Consider the following 16230-nt stretch of genomic DNA (forward strand, 5'->3'; position numbering starts at 1 on the left):
AACTGTGTCAGGGAAGTTGCGGAACGGATAGGAGGGGGGAGGGCATTCCAAAGAGTCTGTCGCCAAAGGTCTTGAGTCTGGTACGGGGGATGGAAAGTAAGTTCTTGCTGGTGGAGCGCAGGGACCGTGACTGAGTGAGCGGGTGAAGAAGGTCAGTGATGTACTTGGGTGCCAGAGAATGAAGTGCTTTGTAAGTGAGGAGGAGGATTTTGTAGCTGATGCATTGTTTGATTGGCAGCCAATGGAGTTTCTTGAGGATGGGGGTGATGTGCTGCCAGGGCTTGGTGTGGGTTAACACCCTGGCAGCTGAGTTCTGGACGTACTGCAATCTGTCTAGGGTAATTAACATAACAATTTAATCAATACATGTATATTACATGCACATCATCAGTTTAGCGTTTATGGAACATCTGTATTATTGTGCTCCATTAACACATGGATTTTATTGTGATGGGTTTGTATAATATGTTATATTGCATGATTTATAGACTTCATTGACTATAATATCTATACAATGTGATGTACCTATTTTTTTTTACTTTAAGTTAGAGTAATCTACTTATTCAGCCAGTGTGTCTCAAAGTATTTAATCTTTATTTTAAAAGTCTTAATTCCCCCTGAAAATGAGATCATCATCTTTGTTCGATTCGGTAGTGCATGTATTGTTTACATTTTGACCAGTCTAACTAGGAAGTACCAATATGGTAGCCGGTGGCTTCTCTCAAACCCCGTACTATAAAAAGGTAATCAGTAATCCAGTGAATAAATAGAGATCTGTGCCCACACCACTCAGATCTTCTAGTTCAAGCCTACTCTGTCCACCCATAACTACAACCAGACATGGAGAAGCAGCATTTAGTTCCTATGCTCAACTGACCAGGAATAACCTCCCAGAAGACAGTAACAGTGCTGAAAGCCTGAGTTCTTTTAAGTCAAATTTAAAAACCCATTTGTTTAGAGCTGCCTTTGACTGTTTAAGTTAAAATTGGAAGTTTAAGGTTGTGATCCAACTGTTTTACTTTCTTTATCATGTTTTTTTTTTTTTTTACTTCCTTTTGTTCTGCTTTTATGTGGTCCAATTGATTAATTTTTTTTACAAATATTTTTGCTTTCTATCTTCTTTTTTATTATCTAATTCATTTAAAGCACTTTGAATTGTCCATGTACCGAACTGTGCTATACAAATAGAATTGCCCTGTCTATAAGAGTTCTTTCTGGTTTTGTTGTATATTTTAAGGTGAAAATTTGTTCTAAAAACCATAACTCCCTGTTTACTATTGATACAGTATCATTGTCTGCACCCCTGAACTCCACCCTTCAGGGTGGAATAGAGTCATTGATTCATCTCTTCATTGATCTGGGGTCCAGATCTAGAAAAAAAATTGAATACTCCTGGGTTTTGTTGATGTAACATGTCTGCTCTACACATAGCATTTTGTGTAAAAGCAAGAAAGGTCAGTAGTGATTTTATCTAACGCTAAAAATGTCTTCAACATGTTTGCTATGACCCTTACATGGCTTCTGGCAAACTGTATACAAGCCTGGTTCCTGCTTCCTTTGAAAATAATGCAGATGTGTATGGAATAACTTTCCTGTAAAAAGATTAACAAATGTGGGTTGTATAGTAGATTTCTATTTTAGGGCTGTCAGCTGCTTTTTTTTCCTTTGATAAATGCTATAATTACCTAACATGCCGATTAAGACTGACACACATCTATTTATTTAACTGGCAGTTGTGCCATAATTTTCACTATTATCTGAAGATGGAATAAACATTGTTCTGTGGGAATTTAAAAGCTTTGGGGAGTGTTTTATAAACCCACCTTGCTTTAAACTTCTTCAAAACTTTACCTCTAACCTGAAACTATTTGTCCACTGATGTTCTTCAACAAACCTTTTGACGTCTTTGCAGAATCACTGTTAAGAAGATATACTAAGATTAACTACATCAAGATCAGTGAGTTTTTCTTAAATTTTCAACTAATCACATCCCGTATTTCTCCTACCTATATGTTTTTTATCTTGTTTCACTTCTTCTTTGTTCAGTCTCTATCCTGTTCTCACACTCTTTCCTCTGTCGCCCACCCATTGTTGACTCCTACTATATTTTTTTCCCATCTAACTTCACTTCTGATCCACTTTATCTCCTAGAATGTCATGGAGAGCCATTAACATTCTCCGACTGTGCTGCTGTCTTTAACTCTTGTCGCAGTCGTTCCCTGTCTTCCAATTATGAGTCTCTCTGGCTTTGTCATCTTCTATCATTTGTGTCCTTTGAATCCTGAGTTTTATCCACTTCCCCCTTTTCTCTTTTATCTCTCTTACCGTGTGTGGCAGCAAATAGCTTGCCTGTCTATCCCTGTTTTGGTTTTTGTACGCAGCTGAGTGCACACTACGTGTAATCTGAGCCACTCGACTAATTTAGAGAACACTGTGTTCTACCCTCCATTGTGTCCTCGAAAGAGTGTGCTGGGATCAGTTATGCTTTTGTCCAATTTTACGCATTGTATTTTTATACCATTCAACACATGTTCATCTTTTAATGATATCTCTGGTAAAAATAACAGAATTCGTATTTATCCTATTTTAATATTATATTTATCTTATTTAACGTTAAGCTTCTTCGTATGTATTGAAGACATGCATTGATTTTGTCTTTGATGGGGTTTTTTGTGTTGTTTTTGCTGTATCACAGCAGTTGACTGACACATCTTTATCTTAAGGATTCAGTCTGACCGCCTGTGAGACAAATCACAACCCCACTGATCCACACACAGATGCTGAATAGGAATTACTTGGTTTCATATTAACAGTGCCGCACCGAATAAGCTCCTGTTAGTCTTTCTTCCCGCTGACTTTATCAATCAACTCACCTCACTTTTTTTTTTACTTCACTTTGAATATTTTTCACATATTTTTCCCTGAATTTATTCACTGAATTTGGGCCTTTTACCATAAAAAGGAATATAAGGAAACTGTGAATTTATTATGTAGATTGATGCATAACCGAGTACTACATTTAAAGGCTTTAAGTCTAGTTATTTTGTATGATAATGGCTTAATGTATAACATTTGAACCGAATCGAATTTTACAAAGGAATATTTAAAAATAAGCTCTTTTATTATACTATTCTGGTTTAACTCATCATGGGAAAGACTGCTGACTTGACAGATGTCCGTCAGACATTACAAAACATCCTCATGACAGAATGTAAAGCCAATAGGATTGGCTAGAAGCTAGATTGGATAGAAGCTGACCGTTCAGTGTGCTGCACTCATATCATCAGAGGTCGGTGGCAACTAATTACATCAAGTCAGCAAATGACTCGGCTACACAGTGGTGCAGTGGGTAGCACTGTTTTCTTGCAGCAAGAAGGTTCTGGGTTCAATTCCTGGGGTCTTGCATGTTCTTCCTGTGCATGTGTGGATTCTCTCCGGGTACTCCAGCTTCCTCCCACAGTCCAAGAACTTGACTGTTAGCTTAATTGGCTTATCTTAATTTTCCTTATGTGTGAATGTGTGAGCATCGTTGTGTGTCTTCATGTTTTTCTTTGTTGCCCTGCAACAGACTGGCAACCTGCCCAGAATGTACCCCGCCTCTTGCCGTTAGACTGCTGATAGTTTTTTGTTTTGTGCGATACTCACTTTACTTGAGTAATAACTTTTTAAAATATAAAAACTCTTACTTAAATCTATTTCTAATTATAGATTTAATTTGTTCATATTCTAAGAATTATTTTTTTTTTTATATAGCAAATGTAATAAACTAAATAAATGATCCAGATATTCAACACTTTTATGTTTCCTGTACAGAAAGTCTATCCTATTATTATTTTATAGGATGTCAGGATTATTCCAGATGGATTTAAAATGTTTGGCTACTCCAGGCACTGTGAGTAGCTTCACTGAATAATAAATAAGCTTATTTTAAGCAAAAGTGCTTTAGACAAAGACGCATAATTAATGTTTATGTCAAAATCAATGTTCCTTTTCGGTTCACAAGCTTACTTCACATCCTGAGAACCTACAATAAAATGTTGAGGTCAATCTGATAGACAGAAACGAATAAATGTTGTCAGTGGAGGTAATTTACACTGTATCCTACATACATAAATAACCTACTTGAGGACTATTTAATATGTTTTATGTTGAAAAAACAATCTGATTTGTAAAAGTGTTTCTGTGTTTATGTAACTTAATTTTGTTAACCAATTATTTTAATTATTTTGTTATCGTAATTAAAATACCAGAATTTGTACATAACTTTACTTTTGCCCAATTACATAATTCTAAACAGTAAACTGGATGCTTTCACGAGTTACTCAGTTCTTGAGTAATGTTTTTACTAAATATTTTTTTCATTTGTTTGAGTATTTTCTTGGATTACTACTTTTTTCTCTTACTTAAGTAAAAATATGATTGAGTAATATTTCTTTAAATTTTTTTGGTACTCTACCCACCTCTGTATATTATTTCATGGATACATGTAGTTTCTTATTAATAGAAAGCTGAATGGAAGGTGCATTGTGGTAGATAAAGCATGACAGCGGAAATAAGCAGAACCACCTCTGATCAAGCATTAAATGGCCGTTATTAGCGGATATCAGTCCCATAGAATGGCTTAAGACTGCGCCTCCTCTTCCTTCTAGTAGGTTTTTTATTGTTGATAATAAGCAGCATATCATTGATAACAGCCGCTTGTACATATTTAAAAAGAACTGAGTTTTAAAGCTTTACTTCAGATTAATTCTACATGTTTCAGTCATATGGATTTATTGTGTTGTTTAAAAACTGCTCAGCTGACAGGATGTGAAAATTTTCTGTTTTTATGTTGTTTAATATGAGCAACATGTGGATCAATTGATATAGAACCACTATATATGTTTTCAGACTGCAAATAAATAAATTACTTAATTATGTGGGCAAAAAAAAGAAATTACTTTAGGATTAGGATTATGATTCATTTAGTAATAACAACCTACTGAGCCTACTGGCCATTATATGGAACTAATAATTGCTAATAATGGCCATTTAATGGGATGATAACATCTGAAGCAGCGGCCAGAACTGCTGTAATGAAAGGCTTCTTGAAAAACCTTGCAGACATTCACAAGTTAGGGACTGAAGCCAGAGTCAGTGCTTCAAGAGGCAGTACACACACACACACACACACATCACAACATGAGCTGCTTGACCTTTTCAGAGACCTACCTCACCTATGAAATGGAGGACTTCAGTCAACAGGCTAAATCAGAACTTCCCATCTTTAATCATACTATCAACCACCTTCATGTATAACAAGTCTTTACTGACTGAAAGCAAGGAGAACAACATGTGACCTGCATATCTATATGGATTTAGTTGTTACAGTCTTTCTGCTGATGCATTTCCTGGAGATTATACTTCTGTTTCTATATCAAGCATGCTCAGAAGAAAGTTTAATGTTGCTGTAAATAAAACTCAATTTGACACATCTTTCTACTTTCAGAGAGGCCCTTGAAGCTTTATGGTGATAAAAACTTGCTTTATCTGAGAACGCATAGGCTTAAATTGGAGACAATCAGATTTTAGCTCAGTTTTTCTCAAGAGGGTTTTACATCATGTGGGTAAATCCTTTTATTGTTTCACAATTGAGGAATTCACTCTCTGCATTTGATCCATACCCTTGGGGAGCAGTGGGCTACTATTGTATGATGCCCATGGAGCGGTGTGCACAAGCGCACAGCTCTTCCCTTAGCAAAAAGTAGTATACTTGAAGTAAATTCTATTAAGAATACTTAAGCATAAGTTTAGAAAGTATACCGAACAATGTACTTTTAGTGTACTTGAAGTTTTGCTAAAGTAATACTTCTTCGAACTAAATTGGGACCTTTTTAAGTTTACTAAAGTATACTTAAGGTATACTTTAGTAAACAATAAAGTAAACAATAGTATAGTCAAGTACACCTGACTATACTATTGTTAAGTATATGAAATATAGTTTAGAATAAGTAAACTCTAAGTTCTCTGCCTGATTTTAAGTATGAAATTAGTGCACTTTTAGTATACTTGAATTAACTACTTTTTGCTAAGGGTAACCACTAGGCCAAACCCCCTAATCGTTCTATGAGTCCATGTCCCTTCTGAATATGTTCCATTGTAGCAATGTCCACATAGACTTTTTCATCAGTTAAACAAAAAAAAATAAATAAATAGACAAATGCATGGGTCAGCAAATGGGTCAGGAAAGCAAATAGCCCAGGGAAGCTTTCAGCTGTCTATTCGCACCTCAAGAGTAAATGGCACCTCTTCATGACCATACTGTCGACATCTTGGGCAGAGCGGATACGTGCTTTGAAAGGAAGCCATATTTTTCACAAGAAAAATGCAACACTGAACATAGGAGGATGTGGTTTAAGCTCTCAAATATTCTCAACCCTGCTTTAAAGCTTAGGTGTAAAAAAATCACAGGTATTTACTAACAGAAATGTAGGATATTCTACATAAATATGCTATTTATTATCATCTACAAACTGAAAGTTTCAATCTTTATGTTTTTGTTGCCTTAGAAATTACTAATTTGAGGCATGAGGCATGCATCTTTGCGCTATAGCAGAGCAGAACTGACTAGTGACTGTAGAGCTCGCCATTACAATGTCACTGTGACAAGTTATGCCTGTATACAATCTATATCCTACACAGACTAGTAAAATCCTATTCATAAAATTATGTTAACAAACCTTAACATCACTTGGTAAAAAAGGTGCTGAAGACGCTAAGAAAGTCATCTTGTACCATGGTGGCCTCTGTATTGTTTGAGAGGGAGATACAATAGGGGAGGGGGTTCATTTCACTACAGTCTGATCAATAATTATAGCTGAAAATTACACATTGTAATTTTAAAGCTCATCCCAGAGACATTCAATGAGCAGTCTCATTGAATGTCTCTGGCCAAGTAAGTAATTAACACCAAACAATAGACAATAGTGACCCAAAAGAGAGACTGGTGGGTCATTATTTTGCATTGAAGGTGAAGTCCACTTCAGAGTATTCGCCTTCATGTGCTTAAAAACATTAGTGCTTTAACTACAGGTTACTGAATAGTGAGTCCAGAGAATCAACAAAGACTCTCAGATAGATGTTTCGATTTGCCTTGACATGAATGGCTGACAATGTGTACAGGTCACCTGAAGAAACTAAGAATTAATCAGCGACAGTGGCGCTGGAGGTAGGAGTTTGTTCGTCAGAGGTAGCAGCTTGTAAGGCAACCTGAGGATTCTCTGGCTTTCAATGTCGATGTATCCATGGGCAAGACAGTTTACCTGCATTGCCTACTGATGGGTGTCAGCAAGTCCCAGGGCAGCTAGGGATACAGTGTAGCTTGCTGGCATCAATGTGTGAATGGGTGAATGACTGATTGTAGTGTAAAGCACTTTGGTCAAGTCTCCTGACTTTGTAAACGTGCTATATGAGCACAGGCCATCTACTATTTAATCTCAAAAGGGAAATGGAGATCCAAATGTGAAGACTGACTATAGGAGGCTATTAAAGCAACTCCTCTCCACCAACAGTTGTCTAAACTGCACGTTGATTTATGCAAAGGGTGCTCCAAACAAGTGCAAATACATACACTACACATCATAAAGTACTTTTAAGTAAGACCTAACAGTGTTATCTCTAGATTTTCTGCAATGCCTATAAATATGAGAATTAATTAAAACAAATGCTTGAAATACAATGTTCTTTATGCAGAACCATGTAAGATATTGGGTTTCTTTTTTAATTAAATTTCTTAGATTAATCCACTTTTCAATGCACCTGTTTTTATTAGGAGCATCGTTTTTTTGCTGATATTGCCCTAAAGCAACATTTCATACATGTTATTTCTTTACTATAAAAGATCCAACTTTTTCAAGGGGCGAGCAGGTGGAGCAGTGGTTAGCGCGTGCGACCCATGTTAGGAGGCCTTAATCCTCGATGCGGCCGACCCGGGTTTGAATCTGACCTGTGGTCCTTTGCTGCATGTCTCTCCCCCTGTCTCATACCAAACACCCCCTTCCTGTTAGCCTACTGTTGAAAAATGAGCCACTAGTGCCATAAAAACTCAACAAAAAAAAAGATACAACTTTTTCATATTCTAAAGCTGAGCAAGTTTGCCATGTAAGACATGTTGGGGTTTTTTTTCAGTGTGGTCGACCATCTGCTTTTAACAGATTGCCTTTCAGAAACAAAAAAGTTAGTTCACATGTCAGCATCTCTCATAAACTTCTTTAACAATGTTTCCCCCTCGGGTTGTTTTCTAGGCAGCTTCCAGGTGGTCTGTTAGGAAATGACATGCATAATTTCTTCCACATACCTCCATTGTAACAAGTTTAAAAAAAAAAAACTGACAATAGAATTGACAACCTAAGTCGAATAGTTATTAGGTAAAGTTATTTATATGTAAGCATTTTTGGTCATGTTTTCTTTGTAGAAATTTCTCAGTGATTTCTCTGAATTATTTTGCTTCTCTTCTAGCTTATACCTTTGGGGTTTTGTTTTGCTGCAAGTACATCAAAATCCTCTAATCTAACCATGTGTTGTCTGTGGTATTTATTCTGCGATGCTGTGATCCTGCAGGATGAAAGTACAGAGGAGCATCAATCCATAGTGCTGCTGTTACTCTGTGTGTGGGTGTATGTAGGAGTCATTGTAGTTCCAGGAGGTTTTCAGTCACTTTTACCTCAGGTTTGATCTGGAATGTTTCACAAAAGTCAACATCTCTTTGTTTTTTCTCTTCCCTCCCTCTCCCCTCTCGTCCTCTTCTGCAGGCGGATGGAGGGTGGTGATACCTTGCTGCTGATGTGTGGAGTGACAGATGCCACGGGGATTGATACATCACGGGAGGAAGTGAGACACGGATGTTATGTCGCAAAGACTCAATTCTGGTGGTAACAGAAATAGGCGGAAAAGGGCAAGCACATCGATCAGTGGGAGAGAAGAAGTGAGTGAGCAGATTTCAGATAGCGAGGAGAGACTACTCTCTAGATATTTATCTCTATTCACCCTCGTTCTTTCTTACTGAATTTGTTTTTTGTTAATCAGCTATAGAATTGCAATCCAAACTAAGATTTACAATTGCAAGTATTCTTTATTGTCTTAAACTTAAAGCAACTAGTAATAAGTAGAATCCCCACTATTATATTTCTGTTCCACACTTTCTTTCCGTCCCTAAAGTTGTGCATCATTTAAGATTACTGATTTGACAGAACAGGAACCAAATCTAGTATTTCAATTCCCATAATAATGATGCAATCAACTAGGGCTGCAATTAACTATTAATTTGATCGATTTATCTAGCTACTATTTCTTTTTATTAATAATGGGATAGCAAAAGGTTCCTTAAAGGCATACTATGCAACATTTTTCAGTTAATTAATGTGTTCCATAACATTTTGGATGATTAAATGAGTCATTTCAGGTCGAAAAAAGGTTTTCTCGGCCGCCCTGGTGGTCTGTAGGGGAAATACCGTACTTGCAATTGCAGGAGCCCTCGGCCCGCACCCACAGGCTCAGAAGTCTCGTCGGTGTTGCTTTACGGCGAGAACTTGGCTAACTAGAATCTTTGTTATTTAGACACATGCATAACAAATAATGTATAAAAACATGCTAAATTTTCAAACTCGAAAATTGGAACAAAATAGTCACTTACCGCAGAGACATGGTGATTTGTTGCGTTTGCCTGTCTGCTAAACTCAAAACAACCGCGCCTGGCTTGACGGAGAAACCAGGAGAACAGCTGAGCATATTTACGACAGTGCACTTTTACTTTCGCCCTCTGGGGGGAGCCTCGCTGGAAAATCAACACCGGTTGCATAGTGTACCTTTAAAAGAAGATTCCTCACAGAATTTAAACCAGGTGATAATAAAATTTTTACACTTGAGGAGTTCTGGATAGAGCATATTGGCAGATGAATAAGGTTTTTTTTATTCTAATTTTAAATATTTATATTTTCTTTTACAATTTTTGTATTATTACTGCTCAAAGTATGTTCCTCTGTCAGCTACAGGCATTCCAGCTAACAATTAATCGATTACAAAGAGGGAAATAATTATGATTAATCCGATAATTGTCTCGGACCTAAAATCAACATTGAACACAGTGTTTTTATAAAGGGCTACCATCAGGCCATTAGAATCCAGAAACCACTTAAAATGAAATTGTGAGTAAAGTAAGGTATTCTACAGCAACCTCACACTGTACAGTTATGTACAGTAATCAGTTGTCATAATTTTATACTGCAGAAAAAAATACCCCAAATATTTGACTGGGTTCCATATCATCAGAGTTGAATTTCTGTTATTTAAAGCTGAGTAACATTTAAGTGAAAGCTAAAAAGAGACTTCTTTAACAATCTCACTTTTGTGCTAAACTTTGTTAACATATAAAAAAGTCAAATGTTTGCTATAAGAAAAAACTATTTTTAATTTGTAATAATTTTTCAAAGATATATTACCAAAATAGCAAATCTCAAATGTGTTTAAACTTGTTTTCTCTCAAAAAAAAAAAGCTGTCAGCCAATATCCTAGCCGCCCTCCACTTCCTTATCTCTCAGAGCAGATTAGTGCAGCGGTAATTTGTCCCCGCGGTGAAGTGCAACGAGACAGCAGTGACATCTGTGCCTTTCCGAGGCTTTGGTGCCACGATCCTTTATGATTCTCTAGCTGGATCTGTGTGGTTCCCTCCAGGAAGTCGGTTAGAATGCCTTGTGCTGTCACAACATCAATTATGATCTACAGAGGATGCAAGAGGTTAGCATAGGCATACAATTATTCTCTCCACAGGCTGCTTCTAATCCTTGGTTGTAAGCTAATGAACTCTCGGTTTTCATGCCAGGTTAAAAGCAAAAGCTAAATGATTAAATGTAAACAGAGAAAAACTGGCTGAACAACAACTTACTATCCTGCAGGTTTAAATAAATGGTTACATATCTGGTGACTCAGAATCTTTATTATATTATTTGTATTTTTTACTCCAAGTTATTTTCATTTCCCCCCCCCAGTAGATTCCTTTTCTCTTCCTCGTATGCTTTCCTCTTCATCCTGCTCCTTTCAACTTCTCTGTGATATATTGCTGCTTTATCAGACCAGTTAAAGGGTTTGCCTGCAGTGCTGTTTAGTTTTCCTTGAACAATGCTGATGACTTTGCTCAGAGGGGGAAGATAGCAGGCAGGCTGTCTGTTATGCACTGTTCTTAGAAAAGTGATTGTTTTAAACCTATTTCAATAGCTTTGAGTCTAGTGTTGCTACTAGATTTCTTACTAAAACCTCTTATGCTATTTAAACTATTATTCATCCAAATGGTTTATTTTTATTTGGAACACACTAGCCTCATTAAAAGCATTACCCTAATCTTATCCTTACGCTGCCCTGTGGTTTTTGGTGCGGAAAATCAATTCATTTGAAAGAAATGGCTTAAAAATTACATTCCAATAATACACCCGCTCAGATGTTTTTATTCCAAATTAATAAAAAAATGTAAATGCACCAGGTCGTAGAGATTCAGCCTTGTTATATATCGTTTCATTTTAATGTGTAATCATCAGCATGTTTCTCAAAACAGCTGTGTTTAAGCTGCAAAATAAAAAAAACTAAATTCCTGAATTCTGAATTCTAAACAAAAATGTTTTGTGTCATTAGACCAAGTAGCCTATTTTGGTTATTACTAATCAGCTGTTTGTGTGATTTTTGTTAATAAATTAATCTCGGGAGTAATTGTAGTCCATTATCTTTGCAAGCAGACAATAATGTAAAGAAAGTTTGTAGAAATTCATATTGAAAAAAGAGTAAATGAACTTTTTTTTCAGATTTTTTTTAATTTATCCTTGTTTTTGATGTATTTCTTTTTTTTTCCATTTTTATCTAGTTTACTTCCTTATTTGGCTTTCACAAATGTTATAGTTTCAATTCTTTTTTTTTTTATTTTCATTTTTAGATTCAGTTTTATGAATTTCATTCTTTTAACAAATCATTATATAGATCACATTCTTTTCATTTCGACCCATTACAAACGCTCCCTTTTATTGCTTACATTGACCAATATAAATGTTGCTTATCTTGACTATGCAGCCCAATAGATTTTTGTCTTCCCTCATCACTCCACAGGAAGGTCCTTCCCACTAAGTATTTGTAATAAAGGAAATTCATAAAAGTCAATTTAAAAAAGAAAAATGTAAAAAGTAAAACTTATTTATTAAAACTTATTTAAAGTAAAACTTACTTAAAATATATTTAGAAAAATGAAATGCAAACGGGAAAAAATCATTAAGAAGTTTTGTATTTTTTTTATTTTTTTTTCAAATGTCTATTCATAAACGTGTTCTTTGCTTGCAACAATAATTGAACAAAATTTACTCTATATTCATCTCAGAAATGCTGAAAGTCTTGGATTTTAGACAGCCATCTTGAAACTACAACATTTTCAGCTCCATCCATAGATTTTCTGTAAGAGTCAGAGTGGGACTCTGGATGGGCCAGTCTAAAATATTTTCATTTCTTTCATTCAGAATGAACATGCCAGAAATATGAAAATATTTTTAAACCCAACTTTGACTGAATATTTAAGAGCTAAAAGAGAACTGGAAAAGTTTAGTGTGATCTGAAATCAACAGTGAGAAAGATTAATAATGTGTCTTCCAATGTCTAGCTATATTAAAGACCGGTTAAAGTAGAAATAAACAGGTATTATTAGTTTGTTGCACCGCATAAATGTTGTTTTATCAATCATCCATCTGAATTTGAATAATTAAAAACAATTGTGACATATATTGACCTGGGGGTACCAAACTCCTCAACAAGACAGGAAAAAGTTACTAGATTTGCCACCAGCTACTTTTTTGAAAAAAAAAAAAAAAAATGCGGGTGGGCCAGAAAAGCTGTTAAAATAGGTGCTCAGTTAGCAGCAATGCATAAGTGGCCTTGCTTTTATACTGCTGGCCCAGCAGGGGTCCGACCTATGCTAAAGGCAGCCGAGTATCGACAAGAGGCTGCCCCTTTAGTCACACCCAAAAACGTCCTGAAACACCGAAATATTGAAACCTACATTTATTTCCAGAACCACAATGGAATCATAAATGTTAGGGGGCGTTTTAAACATGTAGATCAATACATTTATGATGTGCTTAGAAAAAAAAAATTGGGATAATCGACTCAATCAGTCTTCAATTAATCCTTTCAACCTTCCAGATATTCATTAAAGAAAGCAAACTGAGCTTTATTCATTAGGAAATAAAGACTTGTTATAAATAACACCCCTAGGTTTGCACAGTGTATTTGTAATCACAAGAGGTAATGGTTTGAATTTATTATTTTATTTCACACATTCTTGCTGAGATGTTAATTCGTATACGCTCTCATTTTCCCAAACAAAAAATGGAAATGACAACACTTACATTAATTGAAAAGTACAAATATCCCCATGGTGAAAAGTATGTTGTGTGAATCAATGAGTAAATACCATATGGTCACACTTGGCTTCTTAATCTTGCAGTTCCACAAACCCACTGCCTGCTGAACGGTCTCATAAGGGCCTAGGGCCATCTGCAAACATGTTGGCTCCTTAAAACACACTCTGAGCCATACAAAAACTCAAGCAATCACTGTCAACCATTCACTCTCCATGCCTACGCATCATAAAACACATCTCGGCAGTTTCCACAGTCTGTCAAGATTTTCTTCCTGTTACAAGCGAAGACATATGTGTGCACACACACACACACGTCAACACCCACGCACCTACATGCAGGCTTCTCGGCCTGTCCTGGAAGAGGTTTGTAAGGTGCTAAATAACCGTTTACTGAGGAGTAAAGGTAAATTTGGAGGACAGGTTGCTCTTTAACACATTTGTGAACATGAGGGTGTAAACATCTAAGCTTTTTCTTCCAGCTTGTCTCCATTAGTTTCAATGCTAGTGGTTACACACACAGTTGCCCAAACCTCTTATTATGACTGTGGACAATGTTGATAAATTAGTGTGGTTCAGGAGAAATTGCTACAGGGATCTTGAGAGGAAAGATAGAAGTACTGAGTGGGAGGGTTGATGGATGCATCAAAGGTGCAGTTGGTGATTAAGGGAATGTAAATGCAGAAGTAGTGTGAAAGAAATGAAGGAATTGAACCAACAGATTGTAAAATAAACCAGCACAGGGGAGAGCGGGAAGAAGGATAAGGCAGTTCAAATAATCAGACTTTCTTTTCTTTCCATTTCTTCTCTCCACAGCTCAGACTGATCATCAATTCTGATCTAACAGATGGTGGAAGCCCAGTGAAAAAAAAAGAAAAACACCTTGAGTGGAACCTAGCAGATACTCGAAGAGATCCGTACCTTTTGGCAAACAAACCGGCACTGATTGGGTGGGTGCAGAGGGCTGTGGGCAGCAAGCCATGGATATGAGTGATCCAATTTCCAACTCTAAATTAGAAACACTTCAATTCTGTGTTCTATCAGGCAGGAGATGTGGCTCGATATCAATAAACAACTTGGGACAGCTTGGGTTGCTGTCTAAGTTGAGATCTCTTCGTCAATGTTATTTTGGCAGGAAATGAGAGGTTTAACCCCCAAACTACAACTTGAGACTGTTTGCAGCTAGCAACGCTTTCTGTTCTATGTAGTATGATAGAAAACCAAATTCCTTCCATTCCTCTCCCCCTATCTGTGAAGTTGCCCTGCCCTTGAATGTTCTGCTGATCAATATTAAAACTCATTAAGAATAATCCCACTCAATGCTTTGTGCATTGATAGTTAACAGGCAGCGTTAAATCAGGAGTCCGGAACCCTCCAGTGTTTGAAGAAGTGACTATTCTTCTAAGGAATGGGTGACCCAGGGAGGACTCTACTCGGTGGTTTTGGCACAACCACCTCCTCCCTCGAGGTCGGGGGTCAAATAGGTTGGCCAAGCAACAACCCACTAGACTTTAACCAAACCCTGCCATGGGGAATAGGAGGCATTGGCGGTGCCAATGCAGCAGCAATGAGTTTGGATTTTGGTTTGGACAATACAACAACTCAGGAGTCGGTCACCACAACCATGATCAAAAAGAAAAACTGGCCAGCTCTGCTGATCCTGGTTATCATCGCACTGACGATTGGGGGAAACATTCTGGTCATTCTGGCTGTGTCTCTGGAGAAGAAGCTTCAAAATGCCACCAACTTCTTTCTGAGATCACTGGCTGTAGCAGACATGCTTGTAGGCATCCTGGTCATGCCTATATCCCTCATCAACATCCTCTATGGTAAGTACGGAATATTCTGAAACCTACCTTTAATGTGCCACCATATTGATGTGTATTTGTCAGAGTGTAATGTGATTTTAAGTGAGGTAATCTCAGGATATGAAAAAGTCCCAATGTTGGATAGTGGAAAAATATTTCTCCTTAAATGATCTGAGTTTAACTATTTCTCTGTTAATTAATTTCCTCTTTCAGCCAATGATAACACATCTTTTAACTTTGACAATATTGCATCAACCCAATTAAAAAAGTTATTTTTATAGAAAATGTGGAGTTCATAATTTTTTTTTTTAATCTGAAGATTTAAAGGCTGTTTTTTTTCTATCTGATAAAAATGACCTACAGGTATATTAAACCATTTTCTAATTAAGTGGATATGACTGTATAATACATTTCAGCTCAGAGTTAATACTGTAGCAGTAACACTAATTTGAAATGTATAATTAGTCATTTTAAGTATACATTTCCCACCGTAAGCACTGGCTCACTGTATATTGTGATATTTTTCCCAGTTATCAAAATTAAACCTATAGATAAAAAAAAAAAAGTGCTTTAACTGTTAATCAGAATCCGTGTTGTTTGGAGTTTGGATCAGTCAACGTCTTCCACTTTGACTGCCACAACCACACAAATGCTGTAGTTGCTGCACAGCATGATGTATCAGAGTGGCAGTGTGGTGGTAGCCCTCATTTCCCCTCATTGTTTTAGGTAAAAAAAAAAAAAATTTTTTTTCAAATCAACTGGAAGGTCGATATTTTATCGGGCACCCGAAAAGCACGATATATCGCCAAATCAATTTAGCAGCAGGCAACACATCAGGTTTTTCTTTGTTCCACGGCCACACAACAGAGTTTTCACAACTCCGGCCTCTTCCTGAAACTCAGAGAAATTATGCAATGTCATGGAGAAGAGGCAGGATTTCTGTGAGTTTGGTGTTTTCTCTTCGAACAACGTAAGGGGGCAGCACTACACGTCCTGTTGGGG

The 16230-nt window shown here is 36.7% G+C and overlaps 1 protein-coding gene across 1 annotated transcript in view; it reads left to right on the forward strand.

Annotated features, from left to right (window-relative positions):
* The window catches only part of LOC107097986 (5-hydroxytryptamine receptor 2A-like), a 120900-nt gene that overhangs the window by 63019 nt on the left and 41651 nt on the right, over positions 1–16230 (forward strand). Inside the window, exons 2-3 of the mRNA XM_015395403.1 lie at positions 8790–8962; positions 14237–15249. Of these exons, the coding sequence (XP_015250889.1) occupies positions 14829–15249 (421 nt within the window). The 5' untranslated portion in view covers positions 8790–8962; positions 14237–14828. The remainder of the gene's footprint in view (positions 1–8789; positions 8963–14236; positions 15250–16230) is intronic.

Source organism: Cyprinodon variegatus, unplaced genomic scaffold (genome assembly GCF_000732505.1).
Source record: "Cyprinodon variegatus isolate N-32 unplaced genomic scaffold, C_variegatus-1.0 Scaffold739, whole genome shotgun sequence".
NCBI classification, from domain to species: Eukaryota; Metazoa; Chordata; class Actinopteri; order Cyprinodontiformes; family Cyprinodontidae; genus Cyprinodon; species Cyprinodon variegatus.